We start from the raw sequence: 22,140 nt of genomic DNA, 5'->3' as shown, positions 1-22,140 counted from the left end.
AAAAAATAAAGCTCTTTTTATCTATCAAGAACAGGAGAAGAATAACACAAAGTAAAGCTTTCCTCATATGCTGAGAGAATGATCTACAATAGCTGTTGGTATTCTCAGTTTAGGCTTTACAAAGCTAACTTAATTGCCTGGATTTATGCAAAAGCTAATGTTTTTGGCATTCTAAATAAACTTGAAAGTGAATTAAAATATTTCAGACACAGTAGTCAACTAAATTTTCAACAATACCACAATGCCATAGCAAATAACTCTAAATTATTTTGATTTTGATTTTGATTTTCTTCTAAGTTATCATGGTAGTTTATCTGAGACACAGATCAGTATGATGCTAGCAATATGGGTCCTTCAGACAGTCTTTGTATCTTGCCCTGTGCCAGGCTGTTAGATTGAATTGTGAGAGCTAGAGTGGGGTTGATCCGAGTGGGTTTCTTGCAAACATCAGTAATTTGTTTTGCAGGCACTACACAATTGAAACAATCACTTACCAAACTAAGAAATTTCTTGTGTAATGGTATGCCCTTCCATTTAAAAGCCACTTTTAAAGATTGTTGCATTTTGTTAGATCTGTATTGGCTTCTTCCTTGATAAAGCCACAAATTAAGGATGATTTGACGTACGATTACAACCTTGTGTTTCTGGTTGTAATGATTATAATAGCACCTGGACAAAATCACTGCCATATGTATGGATATAAGTCACCATTCTAAGAATTATACCTGCATGTCTCTGTGATGCAATGCTGGTAACACCCGTATTTCACAAATAAGTTGACTTAGGGGCATTTACTACATGGACAAAGGTCACATAGCTAGTAGGTAGCGGAGGTGAAACTGAACCAAGGATCATTGTAATTCACAGTGTGCACTCCACTCAGCCTCCTAGAGAGATGCTGTTTGGGGAAACTGATACAATTTTAATCCCTATTGGTAAACATTATCATAAAATTTGATATTAACTTCCACCGATTTTGCATATTTTTTCATAGGTGCACATATTCAATTTCTGAATTTTTCTACCGAAGCTAATCATGACTACCTTGAAATTCAAAACGGACCTTTCCACACCAGCCCGATGATGGGGCAGTTCAGTGGCCCTGACCTGCCTGCGCCCTTGCTGAGCACAACTCATGAAACGCTCATCCACTTTTACAGCGACCACTCGCAGAACCGGCCGGGGTTTAAACTCACTTACCAAGGTAAGGAGTCAAAACACATCTAGGGATGCTTCTTACAGGTAAATTGTAAGGGTAAACCTCCCTAGCCGGTTAAAGGCTTGTACGACTGGAGTCATTTCTAGTTGGGCACGGTTTTCTGATTGGGAGTGGAGTGGAGTCTTGGCTGTTGTACACACAAGTCAGGACACAGACACAAGGAGCAGGGTCAGCCATGCACCATCACTGCTTCACCTGAAGTCCCTTGTCTCTACCCCCAACGGCCACCATCACCACCTTCAAGCCCCTTGGCCCCGTCACCAGGTAGCCTTCTCACCTGTCACCATGTCCTCTTGGCCACGTGTAGGTATTTCCCATCAGGACTATGGTGCAGGGAGTCCGTTCACAGTGGAAGTGGGTCTGACCGTGTCTCTCGTGCCCTTAAGCCTTGTCTCAGCTCAAAGTAATGGTTCTATGTACTATTCAAGTCATGTTCAAATTATGCCAGAAAAAAAAATGAGAATGAACCTTACGTGTTTTTAAACCATCAAAATATGAGGTCTCTAACAAAAGTTTGAATCTACCATTATCAAAGCATTTTTGACATGTGAAAAAGTTCAAAGTTTTCATTTCAAACACAATAATTTAGCTGGCCTTTTCTTGAATGTTGTTAATTCAAATGAAGTTGGAAATGTCAAAAGTGGAGTCTTTTTTTAACACAGCAAAATCACTTGATTTCTTTAATTTCATAGGCTACCCTGGAAAAATACAGATTTAATATTTTATTACTGAAAGAGGATGGCATTTTGTGTTGAACTCTTAGACCTTGTTACTTCAGTTGTTACTTAAAATATAAATTTACGTTTCCAGAATTTGGGTCTCTTAAAATAGGAATCCAGGTAGGAGAAAAAAGAGAGGGTGGTACAGGTTGAGGAATGCAACAGGAGACCTTGCCAGGATTTCTCTAGGTCCGTCTGTGTCTTTCATTCCGTCTCACCTCGATCCCCCTCCGTCTCAGCCAAGGGTATCACTTCCCCCTGGAAAGGCCCCCACACACAGAGAACAGCGGAAGGGAGACAGCTTCCCCCAGGCCAACGCGGAGGTCTGCCTGCAGCCCTGCTCGTCCTCCTTTTGGAGACGAGAGAATGCTCCCCCTGCTTCCAGGCAGCCCCTCCCGGGCTCTAGGCTCTAGAATGTTTCTTTCTACTCTGTCAGGGCTGTCAAGGCAGGAATCGTCTTCCCTTTATTGCATTTCCCGCTGCTACTTCTCTACCAGATCTTTCTCATTAGTGTTTCAAATATACTCAAATTCCTCTCTCCCTCACACACACCCCTGTTTATATTTAATTTTAATGACCTGCATCTTCCTTCAGCTCCCACTCTGTAAGAAACCTCTGGGAGGAATGGTCTACCCCAGCTCTCCCGGCGTCTGCTCCTCTTTCTCACTTCTCCTGCCCACCCGCAGGCATCTGCCTTTAACACCCTCCTAGTGACATGATCGGCTGTGTTGGCAGTTCTTTGTGTCATCTGAGATTCTCCAGTAGGGATGATGGGACCGGCCAGAGACAGATTAGCAAAAGGAGAACAAGCGCAAGTTCATTAACATGCCCATCACTCGGACACACAGACACCTGGGAGAACCCAGACGTGAGTCACTCAAAGGAGTGGTTAGAACTCGGGTTTAGGTACCATCTGAGGCTAAAACAAAGGAGAAGAGTTTGGGGCTTCTAGGAAGGGAAGGTGGCAATGGAGAGAAAAGCAGGAAATGTGTGGTTCACAAGGGTTGCTGAGTCAGGCTTGTTGTGCTGATTTAAGGAGAGAAAGCTCTGCAAATGTACATTTTCTTCGTAAATGTGAATTTCCTCTACAAAAGGGGACCCTGTGCCCTGTTTTTAGAGTTTTCCCCTGCATCTGCTTGTTCTCAAAATACCCCAAGATTTATTGAGCAAACACGGATGTAGCTCTTTCCAATACCTACACAAGGACTCAGCAGGCCTGATGGAGTCAACAGCCGTCCCGTCTCCCACACAAGTGAGGGACCACGGGCCCATCCGTCGGTCTCTGTCTCAGCATCTGGACACTGAGCCTGTGGCAGCTGCCGTTGCCTCTCATTCTGCAGACCCGCACGGACCCTTCCTTCTGACTGTGCTCCCACTGCATCCCTCCTGCAGCCTCCAGTCCCACCCCGTTTCAGCCAGAAAGCCCCAGCCGGTGGGTGCATTCTCCTCTGGGATCCTGTCCTTCCTGGTACCTTTGTGTGTGAACTTCCCCCTCCCTGTCCCAACTTAAAATGACTGATTCTCCACTGCTGCTCTGAGAGGCTTCTCTCCCCACTGAGGCTGAAGCACCAAAGGCTCCTATAACTGGTGTCAAATGCAAAACAAATTCAGATTTAGTAAGAAGAGACTTCTATTGGGAAAGATTATTTATTGCAAGAGGGGAAGAGGTCTATTGCCATAGAGAGAACAAGGCTCCAGCCATAAGATCAGCAAGCATTTTGAGGGTTAGGAAAAGGCTTTTCCTTCATGGAGAGCAGTAAACAAAGCTAGAAGAAGCTGGGGGTAGGGGCTGCGATGACCAGGAGGGGCATGAGGGGATGTGGGTGAAAGCAGGTCTTTCCCTGAGGCCAGCCTGTCTGTGGCCCAGGCTGAGGGTGGGCCAACGTTTAGGGGGAAGAAAAGCGTAACTGAAGTTTGGCTTACAAAAGTTTTGTTCCAGTTGGCCACTGAGGACCAAACATTTCAGCTAACCTTTTAAAGGGAAAGCATGGGAATTTGGAGGATTTTGTCAGGTCCGGTCACAGGTAACCAAAGGGCACCTTGACTCTTATCTCAGTCCTGGGGGAAGTGGTTCTTTGCACTAAGTCATTTCCTGAAACACAGAGAAGTTAGGGAAGGAGGTGGGTTTCCTCACCTCAACTTTTCTCTAGGATCCCTGAGCTCAGGTGAACTGTCACATTGTCATTGGGAAGAGAAAGGAGCAGGGTCTGAGGGCTCGGATTCTGAAGCCTAGTTACTAATTAAAGGAATCCCATCCGTGAGCTCTGACCCGGGCCTTGGCGCTAACACAGATTTACTGATAACTAAACTGCTCCTGTGCACGTGACTCCACTTGACTCTCTATCCAGAGTCAAAAAGGAACCGATGAAATATGCGAAAGAACCCAAAGAGAACACTGAGAACCCAGAAAGAAAAGTGAACTCTGACTTGTGGAGGTAGAGAAGATGCAAAGTCATGCATTCTTAAGGACTGAGGAAAATTCATATGCTGAACTGAGATTTTTACCTTTCCTACAAATATTTGTGTAGGGGACCCTGCTTTCCTAGGTTCTTGGCTGAGACCCCCCTGTAAAAAAAGGCAGATTAACAGTGGAAAATCAGAAGTTAATAACATGTATGCCTGCTGCATACAGGGGAGATTCCCAGGGAACCTGATTAACTCCCCAGCATGGCCCAAGCCACCACCTTAAACACCACCCCAGCTGAAGAGCCAGAAGCTGGGAGGAGTCAGGGGAGGTGAGCAGGAAAGCAGAGGAGGCAGGCTTACAGTTGCTGTGCAGATTGAGGCCTGTTTTCCTTCTCCATTGATAAGTTGCTAGACGTTTAGCCATCTCTCTCTTCCTGGAACAGAGAAAGGACACCCTTACAAAGGGAGTGTTCCTTCATAAATGTATTCATAAATGTCTCTTATAAACAGGTTACCTCTACTCTGTTTTCAGAGATTCCCCCATTTCTGCAGTTTCTTAAAAATAACCAGAGACTTCCCTGGTGGCACAGTGGTTAAGAATCCGCCTGCCAATGCAGGGACACGGGTTCCATCCCTGGTTCGGGAAGATCCCACATGCTGCGGAGCAGCTAAGCCCGTGTGCCACAACTACTGACCCTGCACTCTAGAGCCCGCGAGCCACAATTACTGAGCCCACGTGCCACAACTACTGAAGCCCGTGCACCTAGAGCCCATGCCCCGCAACAAGAGAAGCCACCGCAATGAGAAGCACGCGCACCGCAACAAAGAGTAGCCTCCGCTCAATGCAGCTAGAGGAAGCCCGTGCAGCAACCAAGACCCAACGCAACCAAAAAATAACTTTAAAAAAATAATAACTTAAAAAATAATAATAACCAGCTCGAGATAATCCTCATGCCAAAGACATATTTTGGGGTGGCAAATTCTGCTCCCCTTCATCTGTCTAGATATAGATTCATCTCTCTTTAAATTAAAAAAGAAGCTTTTGTGAGGAGCATAGCAGTATTCTTCTCTGGGCTTCCCCCTCTTGGTTTCCATCCATCAGAGTTGCCAGTAGTGATTTAAAATTCAGTTTGTAAGTTTACAGATTCACCTTTCACATGATTAGGTGATTATCCAAAAAAATAAAATAAGAAACAACACTCAAATCTCAAATTAAATTATGCTAGTGTCCCTGTCATATGTCTGAAATCACAAATATCAGCAATTTGTAGTGCCTGTCTGTTGACCACTCAGGCCTGGCCAGAGTAGATCCTGGCACACGGCTGCACCATCAGAACATTAAGGGGAAAAGGTGGTTTGGGCCTGAATTCCTGAGAAGAGGCACAGGGAGTTTGCAGAGATGGTGAGATTGAAGACCGGATTTCTTTGCACCTGAGTCTGACTTTATGCAGGGTTACAGTCCGTCCTTCCGAAGGGGATTGTTTATATATATAAATGTTCCTTAAGGTGTTTATTCCAAATGTAGGTTTTAAAATGAATACAAGCTAAGGGCTGGAGACTTTTTAAGAGCCGGGATGTGGGGGCCTTGGCCTCTTGGTTTGCCTGAATCCCATAACCCTTCAGTCAGCTCCCAGGCAAGAGGTAGTTACACGGCTTGGAGCCACTGAAGCTCAACTCCTGTCCTCCAGGGCAACTGCAGAGTGGGGGCACTTATCACCCCTGATGATAAGTCACATTTCAGAGGGACGTCCCCAGGTCCTTGAGAAAAACACACCTGGGCTATAAAACTGACAAGAGGCTTTTACGAAGATTTACATACATCTCCAAGGAGCAGAGAGAAAATATACAGTGACAAGTTTTCTAAAATAAACGCTCTAAGAACAGGGATATCAGCACCAGAGTCTGGATGAAGCCTGGCCAGGTCAGGGGTGAAGGACGCATTTGTAGGCGAGCCCATGTGGTGAGGACATTCAATTGTGGAATAATTTGCATCCCACGTTGAGAAGTTGAATTTTATTCTCTAGGTCCATGGTTCTAGAATTCAAGAGATCCATGAGTTGAATGGTAAATATTTACCCCATGAGATATAGATATTATAATTTATATATAATATTAATATACATAATATCTCTATATAAATGTAAAAATACAATTTTAATATTTTCCTCTTAACCTCTAATGATGTGAATGTAGTGTTAGCGTAACCTGTGCTTTGTCACCAAATCACAGAGAATTCCATGTTTTATTACAATCTTGCAGATACCTCAAAATATTACTGTACAATACTGTGACGTGACATTAGTTATTAGACTTTCCACCTGCCATTTAGTGAAATAACAACACATCTAGTACTATACCACAAGTCTGGCTTTCATAAGTAATTTACATAAGTAAATTTTTCCTTTGTGATCTGATGTGTTTGTTTATGCACTTAAACTATTAGTTTGAGGTTAGTGGACTTCACCAGAATGCTAAAGGAGTTCATATTAAAACTCTTAGGAAAGCTGGTGGGTAATAAACTGTTGAAGGTTTAAAAGTGACTGTCTTAGTCCATTCAGGCTGCTTTAACAGAATACCATAGCCTGAGTGGCTTTTAAACAGCACATATGTGTTGCTCACAGTTCTGGAGGCTGTGAATCCAAGATCAAGGTGCTGGCAAAGGCACGCCTCCTGGTTCCTAGGCGGCATCTTCTCATTCTGTCATCACTTGGCAGAAAGGGTGAGGGAGCTCTGTGGGGCCTGCGTTATAAGGGCACTAACCCCACTTATGGGGCTCCACCCTCATGACCTATCACCTCCCAAAGGCGCCACTTCCAAAACCATCACATTGGGAGTTAGGATTCAACATACAAATCTGGGGACACAAACACTCAGTATATAGCAGTGAAAATTGCATTAGTCATATGTTCATTTTTTAAAAGCTTAGTCTCCACGTACATTGTGGACTGTTAAGCAGGGAAGAAATGGGTTTGGCAAAAAGAGGAAGACTGGAGGTAAAAAGACACGTTTAAGAGACAATTTTAAAGTTTCAGGCATGGATGGGGACCACGTGCTCAGGCTGAGGCAGTGTGCTTGGTACCTACTGCAGAGGAAATAATGAGGGTGATGTGGTGGGTGGCGGAGCCTCTCCCTGAGCCTGAGACTTGAAGAATGGGAAGGAGCCGGGGGGTGTAAAGAGCAGGGAAGTGTGTCCGGGTGGAGAGAGGAGCTCCCATGTTCAAAGAACAGAGAGGACAGAGCTGGAGTGCTGAGAGGAACAGGGTCTGAGAGGTTTGCAGGATGGAGACTGGGAGTTGGGTGGTAATGCATTCAGAGTTGTTTCCAGGTGCAATGTAAAGTCATTGAAGGATGTTAGCAAAAGATAAGTCCCTGCAATGCAGAGAATGGATTGTTGTAGGGGGAGGGAGGGGAGGAGAGAAAGCAACAAACCCAACAAGAAGAGTCCAGGAGAGATGCAGGTCTCAGCTTCAGCACAGCTTTCTTTCATTGTGTCACCTTCATCTGGCTCTTAGATCAGCTTAGAATCTGAATGGTATTATTATGAACCCCACGCTCCTCTTTCATATTTCTGTACATCTGGTCTCTCCCCCTTCCCTGTTCCTATTGAAGTGTATTCTGTTAAAATATGAGCATTTCTGGGGCTTCCCTGGTGGCGCAGTGGTTGAGAGTCCGCCTGCCGATGCAGGGGACACGGGTTCGTGCCCTGGTTCGGGAGGATCCCACATGCCGCGGAGCGGCTGGGACCGTGAGCCGTGGCCGCTGAGCCTGCGCGCCCGGAGCCTGTGCTTCGCAAAGGGAGAGGCCACAACAGTGAGAGGCCCGCGCACCGCAAAAAAAAAAAAAAAAAAAAAAAAATATGAGCATTTCATTCGTGATCATCATTTTAAACTTGGTTATTACATGGTAGTCTTCACTGTTTGACACGATCTCAGTATTTGAGTCAATAAGAAAAGTATAGCATGATTATTTCTCCTACATCTAAGCTGCCAGTTAAGTGGTATATCTCAGTTGACCCCAAGAACTTTTGAGAATTCTCCCCCAATTTGAATATTCTTAATAATATATTGAAAATTTTAACTTTTCTTTCTTTATTGACATTGCAAAAGTCAAATACAGATTCCCATGCTAGTACTGTTTGCCATGTAGTTTTGAAACTAGATTTTATCTTACGTAGCTTTAAACTGTCACAGTTCAAAAAAGTGTTTTTTGGGGCTTCCCTGGTGGCGCAGTGGGTGAGAGTCCGCCTGCCGATGCAGGGGACATGGGTTCGTGCCCCAGTCCGGGAAGATCCCACACGCCACGGAGCGGCTGGGCCCGTGAGCCATGGCCGCTGAGCCTGCGTGTCCGGAGCCTGTGCTCCGCAACAGGAGAGGCCACAACAGTGAGAGGCCCGCGTACCGCAAAAAAAAAAAAAAAAAGGGTTTTTTGTTTTCTTCCTCGATATTTTCCAGGTAGGGTTACTAAGGCCATGTCTACATAGCTCCAAAAGCTACCAATTAGTTCACTCCAAAAAGAATGTTTAAAAAAAAAAAAAAAAAGGAAGGAAGGAAGGAAGGGAATAACAATACCACAAAAAGTCTGTGTAGGAATTATTTAGACTAGAGATCATAAAGCTGCTCTGATTGGTTAGCAAAATATTAATATTTTTTAAATTGTCAATATTTAGAATTAGATTTCACATAATTGGTGAAAGACCCATAGATCCACTTTCCCTTTTCCTGTTGCAATGTCAGGCATGACTTTTGGCCACATTGACAGGTGGGAGCCGTCCCCTGAAGTGTCAGAGTGATGGCCCTTCCAGGGTGTAGACGCATTGACTTCAGAAATCTCCTGTAGTTGCCTGCAAGCTGTGATCCCACACTCTCTGCCTGGCCTGTAGGCATTCAAATTTGTTGAGTCCGCATCTAGGCCAGACATCTGGTTGGTTGAGCAAACGTTTTATTTACTTGACACCTGACTCTACATTTGAGTATCCACATTTTTAAAAAGAAAAATCCCTAAGTAATATATTTTTATGTAGGCAGTTAATTTGCTATAATTGAGAGATATAAAAATAAATTAAGTAAAAAAGAAGGAGAACACCAATATGAGGCATTCTGATTTCTTGCAGAGTATCTTACCTGACAGGGATGAAACTTAATTAGATAGTTTGTCATTTTATAAAATTTATAAGTTGGCAAAGTGACACAACTCTGATGTGTGTGTGTCACATCAAAATTCCTAGGTTCCACCTGAGATTTATAAGTTAAGCTTATGATTAATAACTCATGAGAAGATGCATAAATCATGCAGATAATTCTTGTCATTCTCAATGATGTCTGTGTTGTACCCCTTCTTCCTAAGCCTTCTCATTTATTTATGACCATATAAAGGTCAAAAATGCTCCTGGTAGATGTAGCTGTCTTGAAGTTAAATGACTTATACAGAACTTGAGAAATGAAAGGTGAACCGTGTGAAATAAAATTGAGTTCGTGTACCCTACTTCTAAGTCAAAAACTGGAAGATGGGAGGCAGGACGAAGATATTTATCAACTAATTAGATATCAGTCAGAAAATGTAATAGATATCAGAAAGATGGCTACATGATTCCATTGGCTGTCACGTCAAGCACCTGTAATTTAAACACTTGATACAAGTATCATTTGAGATTGATATATGTGAATAATCGTTATTTTCCCAGATCCAAACAAAGGATTCTCCTAAGAAAGAGAAAATTCTGTGTGTTATCTTATTCTTGTAGTATAAGGTATGGGCTTACTGGTGCTGAGATTTTTGTTTCATAATATTTGTGAAATGTTGCCATATTAAGTTTTTTAGTGACTTTCTTTTCCTTTTGTTTTTTGTGACTTGACATTTGGCGAAGCTGAATATTTATCTTCCTTCTTTCCCTATTTCCTCTCTTCCTTCCCTCCTTCCTTCCTTCCTTCCTTCTTTCCTTCCTTCCTCCTCTCCTCCTCCCTCCCTTATCTTACTTTCTCTCTCTTACTTTCTTTATCTTTCTTACACTATAAAGCATAATTGTTGAATGCCAATAACTTAAAGATAATTTTAAGTGCTTCAACCATAGGTGGTAAAAACATCTTTTTCCTTTTGCTGTATGTGCTGTGCACCTTAAAAAAAAAAAAGCCAACATAATAGGATATGTTAAATCTGCTTATTCATGCATACAATCACAAAACCATTGCATTTTTAGTGAATTGAATCTATGAGAAAATAGGCTATAGTTTGTGGATACCAATATTTTCCCCTTCAGGAGGAAAAGCAGTTAAACTGCCTTTATGTGCAATGAGCAACTGAAGAATTCATTCTAATTGATTGTATAAGCACACTCACTGTTCCTTACAGATACGACCATAATTTATACGTGAAATTGACACGCCTCTAAGACTGTCGCTCTTTTTCCTTCTAAAGTGATATTCTGAGTCATTGAGGAATGAAGGTGGGGAGCTTCCTCTGTCCTTTTCCACCATCTGCATGAGTGAATCAGGCTCTCAACATGAGGCTGTTTATAAAGAAGCCTATTTCACATAAAAATGCTTAAAACAGTGGGCAATACATAGTTGTATCAATTCTCATCCCCTCCAGAGTGTCCTTTTACAAGATGGAAAAGTGCCTACAACGTGGTTCATGGACTAGACTCTTGCAGACTAGGGTCCAAATCTTAAAAGTTGTCCAATTTCCTCCCTGCAGGTCATGTGGATTTGCTTTTCCTTTTATGGGTTTGCTGAAAGTAGAAGTAACAATCTCAACCACTTTTTGCCTTAAGAGAGCTATTCCTCTGAACCAAAGGCACACCTGGACAAGTATGTCAGTGGATGTGTCTCCTAGGTGACAGTGCCTTCAGGTGTCCACATCCCAGTTGAGATGTGCCATGTGCTTCTTCAGCAGTCCTCCCCAAGCTCCTGATGCAGTGAAGGGATTCTGAGTCTGATGTGTGACTCTGTAGTCTTAGTGAGTCCAAGAGTTCCTTTGCGTTGAAATAAAAGTTTCTCCACCAGGTAAAGGCTATTGTGTAAAAGGATTCCTGGGCACTTAATCCTTGGTTGGTCGAAGCACAAGACACAATTGTAGTTGCAACTGTGAACAAGCAATTTGGTGAACAGTCCTGCAGGGGAGCCTTTGGGCAGTGGGAAAGGCATGGGATTGGCTGCAGCCTTAACAGTAATGTAGGTGGATGTCATCAGTAAGTTCTGGGATCAAGGTGTTCACATAAGGAGCACAGAACATTTAGGTGGACAGTCTGTCTTAAAAACGAGAACTAGGATTGTATCCTTGTTACAAAGGGAGGTGATGTGTTATCCTAGTCATGACAACATCCACTTTGGGAAACTGGTGAGCTTATGTATGTGTGTGCCTGTGAGAAATTCCGTTGACTACAACACGAGACTTAGCCACTTCCATGACCAGATTAATCTTTTCATTGAGAGGAAGCCGAGGACTTGAAAAGGGCTTGGAGGTCATATTCAGCGTAGACGCTGATGCAGACTGCAGTTTCTCCTCCCTGTAAGGAAGCTGTTTTCTTAAAGTATTTCACACAATCCCCGTATTAGAAGTTGCTTCTCCCCGCTGGTCTGCCCCCATCTGATAAGTGGCTCAAGAGCTCTGCCTGGAGTGAGGGAATTTCGTCATAGAAACCAGACATTTCTTACAGTCAGGACTTAGCCTTGCTGAACTGATATATACAAACCATGTTCATTGCGTTTATTATCTCTGTTAATTCTTGTGAATAAGATAGGTATCTTCCTTCTCCTTTCATAAGTGAAGAAATGAGCCTCTGGAGTGGAAGTGGTTTGGTCAGCATCCCAGATCCATTAGATGGGAGACCCAGGTCGAGCTCAAGTCCCTGGGCTCCCTTGCAGCACATCCCAGGGCCTCTACTATTTTACAAAATGACCTCCAGGCTCTTGTACGTGCTTCACAAACCTATTTCTCTGTTGGTTGATGATTCTCTTTCTAATTCAACTTTTCAATGATAGACCTGACAACAGATCTTGTAGGACAACTGGATAACACCTCAAAAAGTCATTAGGAGTTGTCAAACATAGAACTATACGAAAATATATGAGATATATGAAGGACTCGATGTCCTTCGGTTGAAACAGAATTTGTTTGAAAATGGTGAGTTTTACTTCTCTTTATGCTAGAAGTGGCTTCCTTATCAAATTCCAGTGAAGTGGTCTTTTCTTTTTCTCTCTTAGTTGTTTTTTTCTCTCAAATGAAAATGTGTTATATTATTAAAGTGAGTTTATGGGAACTAATGACCATGAGTGATGAGTACAGAACAACAAAACTCTGCTTAGATGAGGGTCTGACACTTGGTTGAGCGATTCTTCACTCTCAAGCCCAGAGGTCACATTAACTAAACTCCCACCTCTGAAACCAGGTATATGGACACATCACAGATACTCAGAGGTACATGGACATCGACAATGCAGGTAATAAAAAATCTACTGCACCTGTGCTAAACAGCACACAATGGGAATCCTTCCAAAATTCATCTATTTTTCGCATACTAAAGAATTATTTTTATTACTTCTTTTTAGTTACTTTAATTCAGACACCTGATAGTCCTGTAGATCAATGCATGTATCACTGTGTAAGTGTGACCATGAGTCAAACTTTGGGAAAGACATTTTTTATAAAAAGGAATGTGACTTATGACTTAGTTGAAAATTTGGGAATATTGATATTGGTATTTAAATAGTGAAGGACTCCATTAAATAAGAGATTTAGAAGAAAGACCTAAAAATAGTGTCACTGATATTTATACTTAGTGTATAATTCACAATTGAAAACAAGTTTAATTGGGATTGTAAATTCTTAAGAAAACTCTGAAATGAGCTGTGGGTTTTGTATTATGTCTTTTGCCTGGCAGATATGATTTATGTAAGAAAGAATGGGTCCTGGCTTTTAAAAACATGTCGCTGTCCAGCTGCAAACATGTCCTAATGCCTCTCCTATGGCTTGGCGCATTTCATTACTAGGTTCTCCCCTTGTAAGAGCTGTAGACCATGAACAGGGGCGGGGCTCTGGGCGGATGGCCTCCGGAGCGCCTCTCCTGGAACTCCCCACCTTATCTCAGAGAACTGACTTCCTTCTGTCCTTGGGCCCCTCCTCTTCCCTCTGCTGAAGAGTCTCTCTTTCTTGGGCGTTGCCTGACTGGCATCTTCTCCCCACTCAGATCTCAATTTCAGCGTTAATTGTTCAAGGATGCAATTTTTGATCACCCTCACTTACCTTCATCCTGGGGTTTTTTTTCCCTTTATTTAAGTCTTTGTTTATTTTTTAAATAATAGTTTACACAACTTACAATTGTTTTACGTAATTACCGACGTATTGATTTATTTGTGTCTGTTTCCCTAAATAGAATGTAAGTTTCATGAGAGCAGGACCCATTTCTGTCTAGTTTCCATTTGTAACTAGTATTTATAACATAGTAGACACTCAATACATGATTTTTATCTTACTCAATAAATGAATAGGTAATAAAAACTATAGTCCTGCCTACCTGGGCTGGCATTCTCTCTCTCTTTTTTACCCTTTAATTCCTATACAGGACAACTGCGTTAGTGCCATTAAAAAAAGAAAGAAAAAACATTTTTTCTTTTAATCAAGGGTAACATACAGCTGTTGGACTTAGAAAGGCAACCCTGAAATTTCTATCTCAATCCCTTTCACAGAGTTTAGATGACAGGTAGAAATAAGCTGGCTTTATAAGTCCCTAAAGAGACCTTGAATGCCGGTCTTAAATTATGCCACAAACCACATAACACATGTTAAGGAAATGCATTGTGTGACATATTATTAGTGTGTGTGATGAACGTGTGGAGCATGTGTGTGTGAGTCTGTCCTAAATGCTGTTTCACGTGACCGTTCATCAGGAATCTCTGTTACCGTTACCTCCTTTATAATGTACTGTGATAATTGGTTCTTGTATTGATACCCTAAGGGCACCGCTAGAGCATGAACAGAATCTTTCAGGGAGGGTAGGGTGATATTGAACATGGTTTAATTTGATTTTCGTCCCATGGAAACTGGCAATCTGTTTTTGATATTTACTTTTTAAGTTTTATCATTAGCAGCTGTATTTGATGTATTAGAGGACTCATTTCTCCAACAGAACTTATTGTATTTCAAGCAAAACAAGAATGAGAACAAGCTGCTGATTTCAGTTGAAAAGAGTATAATAAAGGAGGAAACTGGCTAATAGTTGAAATGCAGCATGGGAGTCTCTGTTCTTTTTCTGAGCGTAGGTCTATAACGTAACTTTAACTCAAACAGCAATACTGCGAGGAGGGAAACCGTGCACTGTGGATATTTGCCAGGCCTGGCTTTCAGGAAAAGGCTGCTTCATGGCCTCCCGAGTGGGGTGGTCCTTGGGAGAGGCAGGCAGCCTTGCTCTGTGATTGCCAAGTGGGCCAGGGAGAGAGGCACGTTATGGCGAAGGAGAAGAGGGGTGTGTGTATGTGTGTGGGGGGTGCGTGTGTGCACGCGTGCATACGTGGGTGTGGGTGTGCGTGCGTGTACATGCATGTGGGTGTGGGTGTGTGCATGTGTGTGGGTGTGCGCATGCGTGTGCATGTGTGCGTGCATCTGTGTGCGTGTGCGTGTGTGTGCACGTGTGTGTGGGTATGAATTAGCATGGAGGGTCCAGGGCCTCCCTTAGAGAGAGGCTCCCCACTCCCACCCAGAGGGCTCTTCTACCTCCAGGTTCTACTTGGTTCTGGACCCTGGAGGAGCCAATGCCAGGAACTATGTCAAGATACTCCCAGACCTTGGCCACCGCTGCATCTTCTGCTTTCTGCTTTCTTGCTCCCAATCACTCTTCAACTGCTTATCTGACTCTTGTCCGGAGACGTATACAATTGCAAGTATAAGATACTGAAATTAAGGATTTTTTAACCTGCTAACTATAGTCAGGGTTTAACCGTAGTATCTTGCTGTGAGCTGTGCAGTATCTTTATTGAAAATATAAATGAATAAATATATATATATACATATATGACTGCATATATCTATATGTATGTATGTGTATTTCTGTGGCTATTGGAAGATACAACATTACAACATCTTATCTCTTCAGTATTTATGAGTCAAAATATCATAATTTATTTGTTTAGACATTTAGATTACTATAGTGTAAGTAATGATGCAATGAGCATATTTAAAGATTTGGCTTTTTCTTTGAAATTATTTTCATAGTAGAGATTTCTGTAAATGGTATTACTAGGTTAAATGTTTAAAAAACTGAATCTTTATGGCTCTGTTCAAATTGCTTTCCCAAAGTTTTATGGCAAATCACATTGCCATAAATGATTTACCCAGTTGACTCATTGGCATTGCATATTGTTATTTTAAAGAGAAAAATACCATTTCAGTAGTTTATTCATTAAGAAAAAGCTATTAATAGTAATCCTCTATAGCAAATGTGTAACATTTGGCAAATGTTAATTAAGTGAAACCCCAAACGCCAAACAGCAACTACGCTGATCTCCCACATTGCAAGTGCACTTGTAATACGACCTGGTTGGTATCTTTCCATGTGGCCCCCAGAGTATCTTTATGGAACTATCCAATCCTTGTACCATGAAAAGAGGCCAGTTCATACTCTAACCCTTACCTGCCCGTGAAGTCTAACATGAGAGTTTCCAAGCCACGTACTCCGTGTGTTCCAGTCTTAACAATCTGCTTAAATAGTGCTCCATTTCACACATGTTCACATGTCCATCAGCTATCACACAGGCTACGATGTTGTCCCTTTCATCTTATTGCCAGCATCCTCTTTCACACCCTCTTTATTCCAGGTTCTAAGTACAGAAACATTAAGTCTAAAACTGGGAAATGCCTGGCACAAATCATAGACCATATAATTTTTCAGGATTTATTTAAAATCACCAATGGTGATCACCTGGTTAAACTAATTATATATACAGTGAAAATGTTTATTTTACTTTGTTCCCCACGTGAAGGACCTCCATGGCAGTCACTTGCATCCTTTACATTATTATTCCATTTTCAGCTGACTGAGAACAATGGTGCCAGGATCGTGCACAGGTTTGTTTGCAGCAGGAATTCATCGCAGGGAGAAGCTGAACTGCAGTTCCTTCTGTGTTGATTCTTCATAGAGTGGCTTTGTTACTGTGTCAGTAGTGAGCTCCCAGCCCCTTTATGTATAAGAGCAGAGTCTAAACACTAGATGATCCTTAAAAAACTAAAAATAGAATTACCATATGATCCAGCAATCCCACTACTGGGCATATACCCAGAGAAAACCATAATTCAAAAAGACACATGCACCCCAATGTTCATTGCAGCACTATTTACAATAGCCAGGTCATGGAAGCAACCTAAATGCCCATCAACAGACGAATGGATAAAGATGTGGTATGTACATACAGTGGAATATTACTCAGCCATAAAAAGGAACGAAATTGGGTCATTTGTTGAGACGTGGATGGATCTAGAGACTGTCATACAGAATGAAGTAAGTCAGAAAGAGAAAAACAAATATCGTGTATTAACGCATATATGTGGAACCTAGAAAAATGGTACAGATGAACCAGTTTGCAGGGCAGAAACAGAGACACATGTAGAGAACAAACATATGGACACCAAGGGGGGAAAGCAGGGGTGTGTGTGTGTGATGAATTGGACGATTGAGATTGACATGTATACACTGATGTGTATGAGATTGATGCCTAATGAGAACCTGCTGTATAAAAAAATAAAAAATAAATAAATAAATAAATAAGCACTAGATGATGACCTGGTGAGATTCCACTGCTCTGAAGTAGGCATGACCCTCCCACAAGAGCAGGTAAGAAGATATTGACAAGGTGGCTGATTTAGCTTTAAGCTTCGATATTGTTACCAAACTCAGGTTTGGCTGCTCGCCACTCAAAGGCCAATAACCAAGAGGCAAGTGTCAGTAGGAAGGAAAGGTGCTTTAATCAGAGAAGCTGGCAATCTGGGGAGAGGGTGGACTCGTGTCCCAAGACCAACTCCCAAGATTCTGCTCAGTCATAACAGTTTTTAAAGGGAAAAGGGCGGGGGGAGAATCTCAGTGAGTCATTGGGCAGGAGGTTGGGATCTGCATCACTGTCCATTACGTGCAGACTGGCTGACTCTCTCTTCAGATGTTATCTCGTCTGCATGACCTGCCTGCAGGATTGCTAAGGGGGCTCTTGGGGGGTGGAGAGCTAGTCATTCTTTAACTGCTTAATTCCTCATTCTTACCTGTTTTAATCTAGGAAAAGAATCAACAGGTTAGGCAAGGCCTGGTGTGCATTCATGAGAGCATAAGTCAGGAGTTATGTTCAGTTGCCTAGTGATCACATTCCTATAATCAGGTTAGAGGGGAACAGAAATGAGCAAACAGGAAAGGGGCAGAGAGCTGCTTCCAATATCAGGAGATTACACCTAATTATGCATTTGTTAACTCTCACTGATTTATGTGTACGTTTTTGAATTATACAGTCTGCAAACATTTATTATCCATCAACCTACCTAGAGTTTATTTTAGGGACCACAAAAGACTTAGTGATATAGTGATAAACCACAATAAACAATGTATTATAAAGAGATTGTACTGATAGGTAGTAATGGCTAGCATAATGATTCTACACTTCTTTTTAAGGAGAAAGTTAAGAAAAAGAAATGGATTCCTTTATTTTATTTTCACTGAACATTAACTGAACTCAACAAAACAATAACCTGTTTCCTAATTAGAAACACTTAGAAAGGAGTGCTAGGATAGTTTTCTTTTAAATTAGAAGAAAACTGTTTAGGTCCGTGTTCACCTGACGTTCTTTATAAAGGCATTTTTTATTATCATCTATATTTCTTGTTTTCATTAAATTCCCCGCATACATTTTTTTCCCAAGGTAAGCATCGTCAAATTTATTTTTGGTATGGGCTGTGTAACTTCTAAAGCATACAGTAAGTGTTCATTAAATGCAAATTGTTATAATTCTACTACTAATAATAATTACTGTTTTAACTTAGGATGGTAATGGGCAACTTAGTAAAGACCTTGTTTAAAACTCATATCTAAAAAGTTCACCCTAAGAAGCTGCACGCCGTCATATCCCTCCTCTAATTCCAGACTAATTGCACTTGCTATTCCTGAGCTGGGCTCTGTCTGTCTCTTCCAGCCTATGGATTACAGAACTGCCCAGACCCACCGCCTTTTCAGAATGGGTATATGATCAACTCGGACTACAGTGTGGGGCAGTCGGTATCTTTTGAGTGTTATCCTGGGTACATTTTAATCGGCCACCCAGTCCTCACCTGTCAACATGGGATCAACAGAAACTGGAACTACCCTTTTCCAAGGTGTGATGGTAGGTTAATCACTTTTCTTGGAAATGATTTAAGTTTTCATGTGTATAATGGTGCCTGAAATATTAAATGAATGTATTTGAGAATTCATTAATTTGTTCAACAAATTTTTATTGGGAATCTATTATGTTAAACTCATTCTACTTAGTATTTCAGGAATGTATCATATGCCAGTAAGGTAAAAAAAAAAAATGAATAGGTCTTGCCCTCAAGGAAACTACAAGGGTAACAGAATAATAAACATGAATATTTATTATGCAAAATCAGGAACAAAGAGCATTTTGATGAATTCCAAATACAGAAGATGGTGTTTGCTTGGGAAATCTTTATGGCTAGAGCAGTGCTTAGTTTTACAGTAGTTCCATCAAATTGCTGGATTAGAGGGGAAAAGAGTACTTTATTTCACCCTAGATATTTTCTATTGTTTAACTTTTATAATAATCATATATTGATTTTGTATTTCAGAAAACTGACTTTATTTTTGTAGTTGGCCTTGAAGGACACGTACTATTTTGCTACTCAGAGATAGAGACCATCCCAGATAGAAGCAGTAGTGTGAGCAAAGACATAGTGCAGGAGCAGTCTTAGGAAAAAGTTAAGTAGGGTCCTTTACTGGTGCATGAAGAGCAGATCTGGTTTCAGTGAATATCCCTAGTCTGAGCAGAAATCACTTCTTTAAAGCTTCTGTTTGGCTGTCTAATTTTTATGATGACTCTGAAATTTTTACAATATTAAGTTAAATAGATCAAGTACTTTGTTTATGAAGAAAGCATATGAAATAGAAAAGTTACCATACACCTAATGTTCTAACATTATAAATACAGTACCTTTGAATGAAAAAATAATGAAATTACCAACTCTGTGGACTTTTGAAATGCTAAATACTTATATCCCAGGGGCAAAAAGGGAAAGGCATCTGTCTGTATTTGAATTTCTACTGAAGAAGTAAAAAAAAATAAAAGCAAATCGGTAGACTTTTTAAATCATATTTTTCACCTGTACTTTTCCATTCTTTATCATTATATAAACAGCTATAAAAGAAAAACATTCACTGTATTTTTTTTTAAAATAGTTATTTTAGTTGACTACAAATTTAATAACATAAAATAGCATTTAAAATTATTTTCTAAAACTAAGAATAGCAGTAGCGTATCTGGTATTTTTTTATTAACACACTTTAGAAACTTTTTGTATTACTCACCATTTAAAAATTCATATATTTACATATATAAATTACTTTGAATTGTCAGGATTGAAACGCTTCTTACTTGCAATTTTTGCCGGAATCCTTTGAATTCATATGTAAATAGGAGACTCCTTGGCTTGATATAAAAAAATAGAATTACGTATTTAATTAGATTTCATTGCTTTTTCAAATCCGACTTTCCAACATGGAAATAACTGCTAGCTTAGAATTATTTTGTCAGTGTGAAGATAACAAGATATATCTTTTTGGATGATATATGATGTATAATACTACCCAGAGTTGGCCAAACCGTGAAGCTAAAATCCTCCAGTCATCCAAGACAGCCCAAGACTCCTGGTACCTCGTGAAAGTTCCAGGACTGCCCCCAAGCCACCCTGAGGCGTGGCTAATTTACTAGTAGGACTCACAGAACTCAATAAGCTATTATACTCAAGACTGTCATTTATACCAGGAAAAAGACATTAAAATCATCCAAGAGAGTGATGCACAGGGTGGAATGTAGTGGGTGCCTGACTCTCAGAAATGACCTGTGACAACATGCATGGAGAATGTCCACCCTGGGCAACTCAGCTGGGCCTTAGTGCCCAGAGTTTTTATTGGGTCTCCTTCATGTAGGCATCACTGATGATTGCTTATCTAGTGGTTGATAATCAGTTTCCAGACCAGCTGATATCCTGTGACCCAAAGGCCCCACCCTAAATTGCAGGGCTGGACTTTCTGGCAGGCTAGCCCCATCCTAAGACTAAGGGATGTGGCCAGGCCCCCAGGAGAAACAAAGACACTCCTATCAGGTATGGCAAAAAATTAACTCCCAGAATCCAGGGCAAATGGCAGACCTTTCTTTAGGCAAGGTCAAATTCTTTACTACGTAGATACTTTTACCATATGTCTCTCTTCATACCTATAATGTCATAGACAGAATAAAAAATCAAAACATAAGATCCATGTAAAATTCTTATATTGTAAAGTAAGTGTTCCAAGATGTTTTTAATGTCTTCCATATTAGATTAAATTCTAAAAAAATAACTGGGGGGTCTTATTTTAAAACAAAAGTTATTTTATCTAGAAAAGGTTGCATTTCCAAAAAGTTAAATAAAAAAGTGTCCTATTTCCTGAGAATGGTGGGCTGTTAAGATGCCTATCAGTGTTCAAGTAAACTACAGTTAGGCCCCTCACGGGACACCAGCAGACGCTCTGATCATCCAATATCCTCACCTAAAATGTATCCTATTAACACAGAGTGGTTTGTCATTTCAGATTTATGCTTTTTATACAGGGCAAGTGTACTGAAAAACACTCTTTAAAGGTCCAGCCCTGTAGACTTCAGAAGAATCTTAGAAAAAAAAAAATATATATAGATACTTTGAACAAGTTCTGGGCATCTTTATTAAAAACTGAGCAATTCAGACAATTAAGGTCCAAGAATTTAAAATCTTAAGCCATCAAGCTTCACAAGTGTATATTAAATTGGTTTATATGAATATGCTGCTAATTTGCATAAGAATCTGTTATGTAAAATTAGTATATTCTGAATTTATCTGAAAAAAATCTGGACTACAAGTGTGATCTTATTATAATAAATAAATGAAAGTATATCTCTGAAAGTGACTTGAGAAATTTAAGCCATTATTTTTACCATAACTTAAGAAGTCTCAATTTTTAAAAATGGGTTATACTTGTTAAAATATGGTTAAGAAGGCTGTGGCTTATTAATTTACTAAATGTAATTTCATGATTAAATATGCATCTACACTTAGATATATAGTTCAAAATTTGAAGTATTTTGTTGACCTAATTAATTCTTTAACACTGAAATATTTATGTAGATCTACTTCTAAGGTCTTTTAAAAAGTTTTCACATGGTGGTGATAATCCACATCCGGTGAGACATTCAGGTGACGCCTCACCTCCATCATATTCAGTATAGCTAAGCTGTCTCTAGAACTTGATGGAAATAGACAGCTTAATCATTTGTATGTACTTATTGTCCTCTGGAGAGGTACATATAGAAATAACTTGAGGACTTTGATGGGCTGTGCTTCTCACAGCAATCCTTCCTCCCACACTAAGCTCTTTATTCTTAACATAGATGTATGTGTAAAGAGTTACATGCAGTACTCCCACTTCTGACACTTCTGGCCACCAGTGTGTGAGCTCTTCCTCAGCAAGCACTTCTGTGACACCAGATGGATGTCCTACACGGGAACTCAGTTCTGATGCTGTCTCCCTGGTGATGGCTTCAGATCCCC

The 22,140-nt window shown here is 40.8% G+C and overlaps 1 protein-coding gene across 1 annotated transcript in view; it reads left to right on the top strand.

Annotated features, from left to right (window-relative positions):
• CSMD1 (CUB and Sushi multiple domains 1) overlaps nucleotides 1-22,140 on the top strand; it is a gene marked incomplete at its 3' end in the record, with an annotated part of 1,732,394 nt that overhangs the window by 1,582,871 nt on the left and 127,383 nt on the right. The window contains exons 41-42 of the mRNA XM_081220901.1: nucleotides 995-1,204; nucleotides 18,498-18,686. Coding sequence (XP_081077027.1) covers nucleotides 995-1,204; nucleotides 18,498-18,686 — 399 coding nt within the window. The remainder of the gene's footprint in view (nucleotides 1-994; nucleotides 1,205-18,497; nucleotides 18,687-22,140) is intronic.

Source organism: Mesoplodon bidens (genome assembly GCF_964165515.1).
Source record: "Mesoplodon bidens genome assembly, chromosome: 20".
Lineage (NCBI taxonomy): Eukaryota > Metazoa > Chordata > Mammalia > Artiodactyla > Ziphiidae > Mesoplodon > Mesoplodon bidens.
The sequence above is the reverse complement of the archived record's forward strand: the minus strand, read 5'-3'. Positions and strand labels throughout refer to the sequence as shown.